At 41.1% G+C, this 14255-nt stretch overlaps 1 protein-coding gene across 1 annotated transcript; it reads left to right on the plus strand.

Annotated features, from left to right (window-relative positions):
- The first annotated feature begins 1560 nt into the window (after positions 1-1560).
- Positions 1561-12535, plus strand: adnp2b (ADNP homeobox 2b). Its single transcript, XM_017482474.3, has 4 exons — positions 1561-1853; positions 3765-3882; positions 7798-7890; positions 8951-12535. Exons 2-4 carry the CDS (start codon positions 3775-3777, stop codon positions 11612-11614), a joined length of 2865 nt encoding a protein of 954 aa, XP_017337963.1. The 5' UTR covers positions 1561-1853; positions 3765-3774; the 3' UTR covers positions 11615-12535.
- Positions 12536-14255: the final 1720 nt, after the last annotated feature.

Consider the following 14255-nt stretch of genomic DNA (forward strand, 5'->3'; position numbering starts at 1 on the left):
TAGCCTATGTGTAATGTTGACACTCTTGATTTGTTACCTCAGAGTTAATCCTGGAGTTGCAAGCTTTATCTTAAAGTCTAGTAAATATCAAGTGTTCATTCTGAAATATAAAAAATGCTAGAACAACCTGTTTCCACGCTATATTTTTTAAATTGTTGTTACTTTTCATTGTTTAGACAGTGTAGCCCAAGTTGCCAAAACGCTCTGCAAGACGTTTTATAAAAGTAACTTTCGACTGATGTACTTTCGAATGTAACTTTCATACGTAATGACACATGTGGTAGGTTAGCTACATTATCTGCAACATCATGTAGCTAGAATGTTGTATTTGTTTAACGTGCTTGTCTTTTCTGACAGGTTTTACCTGAAAGAGTTTGATATTTTTCAAGTGCTACCTCAGGCAAAAGCGCTAATTAGATCATTTGTTAGCAGGCTACATCATTCCTTCAACTACTTCGCAGTTACAACAACAGCACAACATTACAACATCTCTTTTTTGTTTTTTAAAGAGAAGCAACTCTTCTTTATGATGCAATACCTATCTGCATTGCCCCTAATGTGGTCATGTTGTTTTAGGTTTTCACAACTTTCACTCAACTTGCACCCTTTCAACAGTTCCTTATGATTTACTGAACCAATTCTGTAGACATAGCTACGCTATAGCTAAACTGCAAATACTGGTTTCGTAATAATTCACATAGTGATATCTTACAATATCTTACACCAGCGCTTACGATATCGTAAAATAATTTTTTTGTCCTCTAAAATATAGATACATAGATATATATGTTCACGTAGGTTTTTACCTTCCGTGAACTTCTATCGTAGATATTACGTACTTCAGGATTCACGCTTAGCTTAAGTTTTTGAGCTAATCTAGCTTGTTTGATATGAACCAATTTTAATCCCATAACCTAGTTAACATTTGCAAACATTCAGGTTTCGAGAAGTATAGACTGTAACCTTTAGCCCTGTTGTAGCTACAATATGTTAAAATACATTTTTGTATGTACAACGGATAAATTCGCACATACGATGCTGGGGAAAAAAAGGTGACGGAAAATTTTAGACCATAATGTAGCCTGACATGTGTGGTGCATGATGGAGAACTTCAAATCAATAATTGATAGACTTTTACAATTTGCTACCTTCTAAATAGCTAGTGCAGATTTTATTTTTTTCTACTTCAGACAGTGAACAGAATAGTAATGATCGCTCGCCTCCTATTGGCCAATGACTTATGGGGTGATATGACTTCAGCCATGAGAAGTCCCTCCCAATTTTTGCAGTTGCTCAGACCAGCAACCCACAGACGCCCTCTAGTGGTTGTGCTGTGTATAGCCCCAGTAGTCCCGCCCACTTATGAGTTCCAGCAATCCAAACAATGAATCTTGAATTGACTTAATTATGTCACCAACTTAATTTTCACACGAGCAATGAAGGTTTGAAGTGTAGTATGGGGCGAATACATCTGAGGGACTGTACAGGATGTTTATTGAGCGTTTCTCGACTTTTAATGCACTGACATTTCATTGGTCAGGAATGAAATATGCTAATTAGGACCGTACGTCACTTCCCTGTCATTCAATGCGCCATTTTCTCTTTTTATGTGCTCGAACAACGAAGCTACATTAAGGATTAATTCGTCAGAGCGCATTTTTTTTTGTCGCTGCTGCTAAAAAAAAATAATTAAAACTAGATTTTTTGTGACTGTGGCGCTGTGCATCCACGCTGCCTGTAATCGCCGTTGGCTCGCGGATTGGTGGGAAATCTGCTTTGTCGCCCTTTTAGGAAAAAAGCGGTAAACTCCCTCCGGAAAAAAAAAAAAAAAAAAATCAGTGGTGCTACAGAAGGTAAGATATACAATCAGAGAACACCAGCGAGCAGAATGTGGCAGCCGGGTAATGAGGAGAAGTTCCAGCACGCCGCGTGCATGTCCTCGCGCTAAACTGAAACTATATTGTGTATCTCCAATGCACACAAACGGCACATGTTTTTATTAGATGCAGCGAATGATCTTGCATGTGCACATTTTAATCATCAAATGCGTTTGCTCGCGAGCTTCTGTCTCACCCTTGCTCTAGTTTAGTTGCATGAGATATATAATCACATGACAAGTTTTATCTTCTGAAATTAAAAAGCAAATGACGCTAAACTCACGATTAAACTACTATTTACTTTTTTTTTTTTTTTTACTCCTTAATGACATCATGCATCATGTTTTCATCTCTAGTAAGCCAAGTTGCATGAATATTTCAAATGCATATATAGTATTTTATTTTCATGTCCTACCCGAGCTGCATCCTGGTGGTAATAATGTAGCGCAGTAATCTGTGATGATGATGATGATGATGATTAGCATAATTGTATCCCCTCTTTCATTTTGTCATCTTTGTGCACAGTTATTTTACTGGTTATCCTGAAATCCATCTCTCACTCAAGCATCATGTTGTTTGCATCAATTAAAACCGGTGCAAGATGAACAGTTTTGCTTTTCCAGCGCGTGCACTGAAAGGTGACTTGCTTACTTTAAACACAAGGAGGTTATCTCTCACGTGCGCAGGACAAGCAGTCTTCCAAACACTGACTAAATGCACAATATCATAAATGTGCGTGCGCTAGTAAAACAAACACATATATTATATTATATTATATTATATTATATTATATTATATAATGTAATATGAAGTAGATAAGGATTTAGTTATTGCACTATTCACACTTGCATTTGGACCAGTGCTGTTTCATCTTTCTGAAGAGTTCTTTCTATTTAGAATGAGCTTTTTTTCCATTTCACTTTTTTTTTCATTTCGCTTTAGTATCTTTCCGTCTTTATTTATATTCATGGATTGCCATTTTTAAGTTTTGCAGAGTGCATGGAAATTTATTTTGGGAAGAGAAGTTTTTGCTCTACCACAACCGGTCACGCGGATTGTTTACGTGGACAGCGATGATCCGATATTAACCTGATTGAGACGATACTCTGATTAAAAAAAACTAGCATGTAAACAGCGATTGATGACCTTAATCCGGCTAAAGTCATACTCGAAGTAAACACAAATCAAATTAAGAAGTGTGGAGTACTCCTGTTTTAGTTACATTACAGGCGTGTACACACCTTAATCACATTATTAACGTCGTGTGGGAGTTTTCACCGCATTTTGTGACAGGACACGATCACACACGGCAGCGCTCAACCGTTCGACGGCAAACAAGAGAGCACGTCTGCATCCCAAACAGCGTACTTACCTACTGTATAGTAGCTGAAATACATGTAAGTATGTGGATTCGGACGCAGTCGACTATTTGCACATACAGTATGACAAATAATTAACTGCACTTGAAGCGTTCGTGAAAATTTAAAATAAAAACACCCAAAACTGTATACGGTACCATAACGAAGACGAACTGTATGTCGATACGTGAAATTCTGGAGGGACGGCGTGGCGCGGTGACGTAATGACACGTGCTGTTAATCGCTCTATGTTCTGTAACATTTAAAACAGGAACATGAAAGAAATATTCTAAAAGAAATTCATGTAAACACCTTAATCACAATATTGTCTTATTCAGAATAAGCTCAATAATTAATTAAATTACTGCTGTCCATGTAAACGTAGTCATGGTTCGTTGACACGTAGGTCAAGTAGGTTGAATCATTCTAATGAACTCTATGGCGCCTTGTTGTTGTTGTTGTAAGTTCTTGTCATTGTAAAACAATTAATACAGTCAGGTCCTTTTTTATCATCTGTGTTCTACCTCAGGGGAGGAGCCATGTATCAGTTTCCAGTTCGAGGACTAGAGAAAATCCGAAGAACAAGAAAGAAGGTGAAAAACATTTTGGGTGAATTTGGCCTTGAAGAGTGCTTAAGCTTGTGTGAGGTGAGTGCTACATCATTACACTCCGGACTGCCAGAGCAGTTTCCTTCTGAACTAGTGCCATATTTCCATGTTCTTGTTTCCTTGTTGAGTACAAATAACAGTCATCACCTTGTGACCGTCTCTACATACAGTAGGAGCCTGACCTCTTTCCCTTACTTGTGTTGCATGGAAAACAAAATGCATGTTAAAATATAGCAAACTAACCTTACTTCTTTCTAATAATATTATTTATGTTACTGTTAAATCATCACAACAATCAAACAAATGAGTATATGACTGCGTACACCTTGGTGGTGGTAATTATAGTGTTTATTATTATTCCAGCTCAATTATGTGGCCTTTTGCTTGTGTCTGTGTGTAGCAACATCAGTGCTGTGGACACAGAGCGACAAGCTCAACTAATTTCCCCGATATGAGCATTCCCCATTGGGCACACTTTTATTCCAGAGGTCTTGAGTTTTTGAGTCTTTATTGGTCTCACATAGATCACAGCACAGTGAAATTATTTTTTTTCTTCGCATATCTCAGCATGTTTGCAGGGGTCAGAGTGCAGGGTCAGCCATGATACGGCACCACTGGAGCAGAGAGGGTTAAGGGCCTTGCTCAAGGGCCCAACAGTGGCAGTTTGGCCGTGCTGGGGCTTGAACCCCCGACCTTCCGATCAGTAACCCAGAGCCTGGCAGTGCTGGGTCTTGATCCCCCGACCTTCCGATCAGTAATTGATGTAATGACTATTTCTGACTCTCTGAGCTTGAGTAATGATTAATAACCCACCATTGGAACATTCTGGTGATCTGGAGTGCAGCGGACCAAAGCTTGGTCTACCACCCAAGACAACTTTATAGAACGCCCATACTTTGGCTTGTATCTGACACTTTGGTATAGTTGCTTCTGGAGTTTAATGAGAAAATACCGATATCCGAAGGTGCAGTAAGTGAACACAACCATGCAAGCAATGGAAGCCTTAGCAGTGGCGTGTATTCGATCACAGGGTTTGTTAACGCACAAGAGAATCCAAGTTGATGCCACGTTGGTGCACAGGCCGGGAAGCACTAGATCTTTGCCTGTTACCACTTAGGCATAGTTGTTTGTAATCGCACTGTTTCAGAGACTGCAACAGGATGGCGTTACACAACATACAGTCACGCCTGTCCAGAGTACTCAAGCGATGTACGAGCAGGGTGTGATCAGACATATCGGCAGAGTATGTGGAAATACGTGTTCAACAGTGGGCTGGTTTTCACGTCTGAACTGCTGCTGAGCACCCTGGGTATTTTTTATATATACACTTACGGCATTTTGGCAGACGCCCTTATCCAGAGCGACTTACAATTATCTAATTTTTTTAAATTTATTTATTTATTTTTACATCAGAGCAATTGAGGATTAAGGGCCTTGCTCAAGGGCCACCAAGCTGCCACTGCTGGGATTTGAACTAACGAGCTTTCGAACAGAAGTTTACAGACTTCCAATGTTGGCTATCACTAAGCACAGGGATCTTCCCCACAAAGGTTTTGCATATGGGATGTCTCTTTTCTCCGTGAAGAATGATGAAATTGCAATGGGACTTTTCACTTGACCGTTTTTTTGCTAGCCATTACAATGGCAGATGAGGCGATGACTTGCAAGTGTTATTGGTCTGCACGCAATGTTTCCATTGGGACTGCAGTTCAACTGTCACATTTTAGCAAAACTCAGCATTTCTTGCCAGAGGTATTGGCACAACAGCAGTGGTATCGCCCTGTGTACATGGGGAAGTGCCCGCCAGCTGGCAAGTCACAGACCAGCTGTTTGTGTGCTTTAGGAAGCACCGTAAAGGGGCTCCACTGTGTAAAGGCAGATTAGGGACGAGATTGCAAAGGCTTATCCGAATGCAGGTCAGTAGGTGCCTTCTTCAGTTCAAAAGTCATTGGACACAATGAACTTAATGGGTGGCACTACAAAAGGGGCATTTCAGAAGTGGCAACATGGAGCTCACCATCAGCTTTCAGTTAACCACTTTATCCTAGTTGGTGAATCCAAAACCTGTTCTGGGAACAACGGGCTTGAGGTGGAGTACACTCTGAATGGGACGCTAGTCCATTTCAGGACCCAATGCACAGACTCATTCACATCTAGGGGCAATCTAGTTGACCTTTTGTCAGATTTTACAAATGGTATGTGAATGGTCAGAGGTTGAACGTGACAGGTTTTATAGGCAACCTATATGAAGACACTGTCACAAGATTTTCATTTTAATTTGTATCCAGCAAGGAAACACCCTCTACTACTAACACTGTTCAGTTCAATTTAATTAAATTTTATTTGTATAGCACTTTTTCCAATAGACATTGCCTCAAAGAAGCTTTACAGAAATATATAAACAGATATTAAAAGTGTGAATTTATCCCAACTGAGCGAGATGGTGGCAAGGAAAAAGTCCCTAAGATGTTAAGAGGAAGAAACCTTGAGAGGAACCAGACTCAGAAGGGAACCCATCCTCATCTGGGTAACAACAGATAGTGTGAAAAAGTTCATTATGATTTTATATGAAGTCTGTTTGGCCTTAGAAGCAGCCGTAGTCCCAGCAATCTGGAATTGGAGTAGATGAGAGCTCCATCCAGAGGTAGGACATCCGAAACAGATCAGGCAGGTCCGGAGAGCAGAAAGGATCAGGATCTCTAGTATCTCCATAAAATCGTGTGTGGCTCGACAGAAGGAGAGAGGTAGAGAAAAGATTATTAGGACTTTGCTTAGCCTAACAGAAAGTCTAGTCATGGTAAGCTTGAGTAAACAAATACGCTTTAAGCCTAGACTTAAACACTGAGACTGTGTCTGAGTCCCGAACACTAATTGGAAGACTGTTCCATAACTGTGGGGCTCTATAAGAGAAAGCTCTTCCCCCTGCTGTAGCCTTCGCTATTTGAGGCACTGTAAAATAGCCTGCATCTTTTGATCTAAGTACGCGTGGCGGATCATAGAAAACCAAAAGGTCGCTTAGATATTGTGGCGGGAGACCATTTAGTGCTTTATAGGTTAATAATAGTATTTTATAATCAATGCGAGATTTTGCTGGGAGCCAATGCAGTGTTGATAAGATCGGGGTGATGTGGACGTATCTTCTGGTTCTAGTTAGGACTCTAGCAGCTGCATTCTGGACTAACTGGAGTTTGTTTATGCTCCTACTGGAACATCCAGACAGTAAAGGCATTACAGTAATCTAGTCTAGAGGTGACGAATGCATGAACTAATATTTCTGCATCATGTAGTGACAATATATTTCTTATGTTAGAAATATTTCTGAGATGAAAGAAGGCTATCCTAGTAATATTATCTACATGAGCATCAAATGAGAGACTGGAGTCAATAATCACTCCAAGGTCTTTTACTGCTGCACATGATGAAACAGAAAGACCATCCAGAGATACTATGTGATCAGAAATACAATGAAATACAATGGCTCCAACCTGATACAAGTACTTCTGTCTTGTCAGAATTAAGTAAAAGGAAGTTAATTAGCATCCAACGTCTAATGTCCTTTAAACATTCCTCAACTCTATTAAGCTGCTGTCTGTCGTCTGGCTTCGCTGAAACATACAGCTGTGTGTCATCAGCATAACGGTGGAAGCTAATTCCATGTTTACGAATAATTTGACCTAGAGGTAGCGTATATAAAGTAAAAAGCAGTGGGCCTAAAACAGAACCTTGTGGAACACCAAAATTAACCTCGGTATGCGTGGAGAAGTCTCCATTTACATCTACAAACCGATAACGATCGGTCAAATAAGACCTGAGCCAGGAGAGGACTGTTCCCTTAATGGGACTGTTCCCCACCACTAGGCTCTGGTGGTTCTCTTCTAAGTTTCAGAATTCATGTGCATTTCTGTCTTTTTATATCTGATCGAGTGAAACGCTTTCCTTTTTTCTCTACCTCAGAGTCTTCAGGAGTTTGATCCAGGAGACAGCGTTTTTGGTGCCACTGAATGGACCGATTTATCAGATGGCTTTAATGGCAAGTGGAAGAAAAAGGTGAATATGCAAATATTCAGTAGTTTATAAATTGCATACTAATTTCTCCATGATTTGTTTACCTAAATTTGCTAAACATTTAAGCCGATGTATGTTAATTTAATTTATTTATTTTATCAGTTGGCAAGCATTAAGCCTGTGCATAAGAAGTGTACTTCGTGTATTTTGTTATGCGCACACTTCTCTGAAGGGTTTCAACAACACGGCTTTAATGCTAACCCTACATGTTGCGTGATCAGGTCATGTCTGTTGGCTATTTCTGTGTTTAATTAGATGGGGGTATATCAAATTTGAATAGAAATTAGTCGTTTTGTCACCCAGCGCTACTCTGAAGTTTTTTCCTTTAGTATCCTAAGCATTGATGAAGGCCATGGGTTTCATATGTGAATTTCGAACAATTAGATGAGTGGTAATTGCTTTTTATCCTTTTTATGTGAGACCCCGATGACCTTCATCCTATACCAACTCTATGACTTTCATGAGAAAGTATTATTGATCTTATTATTATAAAATAAATGTTATAGTATTATTATTGAGTGTTATCTTTCACTGGAATTCCAAGGTCACAAAATAGTGACCTTGATGAAGTGTAGTGGCTGGCCTTGCAGCGTGCTGCTTCGTCTTTATGCAGCCTTAAAAGAACTGTTAATTTATCCTACACTATATGGTCAAAAGTTTGTGGACACCTGACCACGAGAGCCATATGTGCTTGTTGAACATCCCATTCCAGATTTATTCCCCCTTTGCTGTTATAATAATATTGTGTGTATTTATACTCCCAAATTCCAAATTGTCTGTAGTGTGAGAATGTATGTGTGGTTGTGCCCTGTGATGGGTTGGGTTACCCCGTCCAGGGTGTCCCCTGCCTTGTGCCCCGAGTTCCCTGGGATAGGCTCCAGGGCTCCCCCTGTAGGATAAACAGCATGGAAAATGGATGGATGGATGGATATTTGGAGGCATTTGTAACCTGTTCGGTTTAGAATACGGAGTATGTTATGACCACATGTTTATATAGCCACAATTCTAACATTTGTGTTTTTTCTCCCTCTTTTCCCTCCAGTGGATCTACCGCACCCGAGGCCTGTGCTGTCCATTGTGTAAATTTTCGACACGGTCCTGGTATTCCTTCAGGGCTCATATTCATCGCTACCATGATGATGAGCAGTCAGCCTGCAGTCTCTCTGCCTGCTCCTCCTGCCCATTTATCGGCCACCCTAAAGTCATCTCCAAGCACTATAAACTGTTCCATTTTGAAAATCAGAAGCCAGAATCTGACACGGTGACACCCCTGTCTGCTAAAGCATTAAGTGGTCATACATTTCAGTGCCGAAAATGCCCCGTTCGTGATGATCTCTTGTACAGCATGAGAAAACATGTTCTCATTAATCATTACACCGCACTGTTGAATCGCTTTGCTGGACAAAGAGCAGACACTGAGTTGAAGGCCCTTGGTCAGATGTACAGGAAATTTTATTGTAAGGTCTGTGGTGCGAATGCAGACACCTCCGAGCACCTGCTCTATCACATACTGACCTCTGACAAGCACAGGGAATTGGATTTGCACATAAACTCTCTCATTTTTGAAACAGACGTTAAGAAGCCACCTCCCACTCTAGCACCAAAGATCCAAGGTAGTCCTGTTATAGCAGGACCACCTAGCCAACCTTTAATGACTCCTGTACCAACTCCAGGCACAGTCTTGCCATTGGCTAATGGTGGACCTAGATTACTCCCTCCCCCTAACACAGCAGTTCTTCCTGTTCAAGCCTCAACCTTGCTTCAGCTTGCTAGCGCTGAGGCAAAAGGTTTGCTGCAGCCTGGTCAGCCACTGACTATCCAGAATGTTCAAGTTCCAAGAACTGTCTCTGCAACGCTGCCTAATATTGGAGGAACAACTCCTGCCCCAACGCTTCAGCCGGTTATCCCTCGCCAGCAGCCAGTCAGGGTTGGAGTCCCAGGTCCTCTTCATCCTCCACCACGTCAGGTTTTGCTTCCACCTGGGTTACAGTTTAATGTCCCAACTGTAAGGGGGCCACCACCACAGCCAATGATTGTCGCGCCAAGGTTCCCCTTGAATCAGCCTACCCCTAGAGGTACCATGCTTACATCCCAGTCCCTTCTGAGTCATCTGATCCCCACAGGCAACAAAGTCGATGGGCTGCCTACCTACACTCTTGCACCATTACAAGTTTTGTCAGTCCAGGCAAACAATGTCCAAGTAGTCAGCAAAGCACCGTTGCCGGTGTCCCAGAACAATGGCATGCATCAGCAAAACCCCCAAGATTCCAAGCAGACCAAGAAATGGGTCACCTGCCCCATTTGTAACGAGCTTTTTCCATCCAATATATATGACTCCCATGTGGAGGTCCATAAAGACTCATCCAAGAAGTCCAAGCTAGGCCTGGCTGCCCGAGCACCCTTTTTGAAGAAAATGCCTGACAAGACAGTGAAATGCCTGATGTGTAAAATCTTGCTGTCCGAAAAGGGTATTTTTGAACATCTGATTCATGGTTTGAACTGCTTGTTTTGTCCTGGGATGTTCTACTCCATCAAACAGCTGGTTGCGCATATTCAGGTTGAGCACAATCCAACCCAAAAGTCCAACTGTGACTTCATGAGGCGAGAGTATCGTCTTTATACCGACGAGTCTGGCTACCTCCTGTTTCCCTATTTTGATATCAACACCACGGCCCCGAAAGAGATGATGGGAGAAAAAGAGCTTAACTTGGCCCTAGTTACTAATTCACTCGATCTGATCTTTTTGAGGATGTCGCCTATGAATCCGCAAGCTGTATGCAAGATGCCCGTGCCTAAGCCGGACAGCTTAGACTGCGTCTTCTGTTCTGAGAAGCTGCTGAACATGGAGTGCTATCAAATGCACCTCAGAGAAAAGCACTTCATCGTGCCTACTGTCCATGCCATACTTAAAATGCCAGCATACAAGTGCATCTACTGTGGTGGGGTATACACGGGCAAAACGACGGTCAAAGCGATCAGTGTCCACGTATCCAGATGTCGCGCTGCGCCCAAAACGCTCAAAGATGCTGAAAGGGTCAATTCTGGACTAACGATTGGCCCCAGAGTAAGCCAAGGTTTAATTTCGTTCCCAGCACCCCGAAAACAGACTACAGCTCCAGTCCCAGGACAAGTCCAAGCATCGGTTCCAGCACCTCAACCTCAAGAGACAGATGCCGAAGTGCAGAGCAAGTTGAGGTTGGAGCTGGCTGTGAAGGAGGCCATAGAAGCTAATAAGAGAGAGAGAGAGGCCAGAATAGCAAGAAAAAAGAGGTTAGATAAAGAGAGGTGTGCTGGTTTGCCTACTCCTCCAGCTGAAGTGGTGGATGATCCTTCTGTGCAGTTTGCTCTGGATCCTACCGGAATGGAGTTACGCTCCTTCGAGACTCGCCGGGAATTCGTGAACAAGTACTTCAACGTACAGCCGTACCCAGTCAAGAAGGAGATCATTGCCCTGAGCAGTCGATTGCTGCTGAACAAAACCGACGTTGCCTGCCAGTTTGGCTCCAAACGTACCAGGTGTATGAAGCAACTGCAGCGAAACAAGGCGGTGGTGTTGTTAGGTTTCAACATGACCGAGCTGATGAAGGTGAAACACAACCTGCTCGTTCCTGAAATAGTGCCAGAGAAGCCGTCCACGGAAACAGAAACGCGGGAGCGTGAAGAAATAAGCGACGTGACCGAAGGGGAAAAGCTTCCTGAAAGTTGAGCACTGTACGAGGCGGAATAAATGGCTCTAAACTGGACTAAACATATGGATTAAATAAATATACTCCTCAAAACAATGCAAAAAGTGTGTATGGTGTTAATGTAGATCAGTTTTGAAAGAACCAGTCATGTTAATGAAATCTTTTGTAGCCCCGTTTTTCTTAGAATTAAATTGAATTATTAGTAAAGTAGAACTTCTTTATGAGTTCGTATGCTGTTCGGTAATGAGTTTGAATCGTCATCCTTCACAGAACATACTGTATTACTGTTTATTACCTACTTTTGAGAATGGCACGCCTGTTATGCCACAGACGTATTGTGTGGTTTATTTGGCCTTAATTGTCCGTTTTGTATCATTTCCCTATTATGTATTTTATTTAGAGCTCTTTAAGTTAAAATGCATACTCCTATAGTGTGTTTTCTGAAATGTAATGTATTTATCGAATTATGTGCACCCCCCCCACAACCCGATACACTTTCAGTATTTCATCTTAAGTGCTTGTTCATTGATCCTGTATCTACAGCACAGGATTGTTAGTATATATATATTTTTCCTTCCAAGAGGACTATTCATGTTTTCCTTTAGACATTTATAGTTATCTCTTTATTGAAATCTGGGATTTGGGATAGTATTCATCAAGTTAAGTAGTCAAATTCTGTGTTGCATCTGTGGACTGGCTAATGCTCTGGCCTACTGGGTCTGAGATACAACATTCTGTGTTTAACATTGCCGGTTATAAGCATAGTTTATTAATGTGTTTTTTATAAAGGTAAAATGTAAGGTTGTATGAAAGGTTAATATGTCCGCACACTATGTTTTCAGACTTGTCTTGATGGTTCGAGCAAATTTCAACATTCCCAAGGTTACAGTTTGAGAAACAATGCAAAATAAACAGTCACAGGAGAGAGAAAAAAAATCTTATCATTTTAAAAAAGTGTGTTTATTTCTTTGTCAGTGATGAACTACTGGATATACTGTGTAGTTACATGTGTGCAAAGTATGTGGAGTTTCTGTTCGATTGATGGATGATTTTTGTTTACTGGACTGGTATGACAATAGGTACATTTAAACAAATGTATATATTTTTTGATTGTAAGTAAAACACTGGAGAAATAATATGAAGTAAGTCATTAGTGTGCTGTGTTAAATCAGGGGAGCCCGAAAACTGAACTGCAGGCCTGGACTTGGCTTGACAGTATTAGACAGTAGATTAGACAATAGATTTATTAATGCCACACAGTTTGTGTACTGTGTGTTACAGGAAAACAGCTTTCACTGACAAGTAAGTCTCTTTTCATTTTAGTTAAGTTTCCTACGTTACCCACAATGCTTTTCCTAACAGCTACCTGTTGATAGTCTGGGCAGTGTTGGCTCAGTGTTTAAAAGCTCTGGGTTACACATCAGGAGTCCCAGCACTGCTAAGCTACCACTTTTGGGCCCTTGGGCAAGGCCCTTAACCCTCAATTGCCCTTAACTTCCTCAACTATATGCTCTTCTCAAACAGATCAACTTCCAAAGATTCAAATTTCATACTAATACTGATCAACACCACCAAGCTTGTCATGTCGTAGCTCGCTAACTATCTGAAACAAGTTTCTGCTGTAACCACATCATCTAGCTCCATTATGTCCTGAAAGGTTGAGTACAAGCTTTTCTGTCTTCAATACTTTCTACATTGGATTTCACTGGAAAATAGTGAGTCATATAGTGAGAAAATAGTGAGAAAAGAAGCTCTTGCTCTTTCGTTTTTCAGAGCTAAGAGTGAAACCTGACTTGTCTTTTATGTTTGAGAAATGTCAGTGCACAGATGACCGCTTATTCTCAAAGGAATAACAAAAATAGACTAAGTACATCACAAATATTCCAGTAAACATATTTAATGTGTTTCAAGGTGAGTTTGTTCGTTAAAGAAGTACACGATATGACCAAAACTATGTGGACACCTGACCATTACACCCATATGTGCTTATTCAAAATCCCATTCTAGATTCATTCCCCTTTTCCTTTTATAATAAGCTCCACTCATCTGGGAAGGCTTTCCACTAGATTTTGGAGCGTGGCTGTGGGGATTTGTGATCGTTCATACATGAGAGTATTAGTGAACTTAGATACAATGTCAAGTGCGAGGGCCTGGCGTGAAGTCGGTGTTCCAGCCCTGCTAAAAAAAAAGAAAGAAAGAATAGAAACCGTCACATAAATTTTAATGGTTTCCACTACAAATACCATTATAAACCATTAGTTAACCATTAAAACTATTACCATTTACAATAATTGGTCCTTAATGGTATCCGTTAGACATAAGGGCGGCTGTGGCTCAGGTGGTAGAGCGGGTTGTGGGCCGGGTTCGATTCCCTCTCTCTCTCTCCCCGGGTAAGTAAGTAAATAAATAAATAATCAAGACATTGATGTTAGATGAGGAGGTTTAGGATGCAGTCGGTGTTTCAGTTCATCCTAAAGGTGTTCAGTGGGGTTGAGGTCAGGGATCTGTCCAGGACACTCAAGTTCTTCTACTCCAAACTTCACTAAGCATATCTTCATGGAGCTCGCTTTGTGCACAGGGACATTGTCAAACTGGAACACGGTTGCGCTTCTTAGTTCCAATGAATGGAAATTTTAATTCTACAGCAAACAAAGGCTTCCT

Source organism: Ictalurus punctatus, chromosome 12, assembly GCF_001660625.3.
Source record: "Ictalurus punctatus breed USDA103 chromosome 12, Coco_2.0, whole genome shotgun sequence".
Classification (NCBI taxonomy): domain Eukaryota; kingdom Metazoa; phylum Chordata; class Actinopteri; order Siluriformes; family Ictaluridae; genus Ictalurus; species Ictalurus punctatus.

Excerpts from the sequence above, each read along its gene's own strand:
- adnp2b (XM_017482474.3), top strand. The coding sequence starts at position 3,775 with ATGTATCAGTTTCCAGTTCGAGGACTAGAGAAAATCCGAAGAACAAGA. Across the intron at positions 3,883-7,797 it reads AGTGCTTAAGCTTGTGTGAG|AGTCTTCAGGAGTTTGATCC; the intron begins GTGAGTGCTACA and ends TCTCTACCTCAG. Across the intron at positions 7,891-8,950 it reads ATGGCAAGTGGAAGAAAAAG|TGGATCTACCGCACCCGAGG; the intron begins GTGAATATGCAA and ends TTTTCCCTCCAG.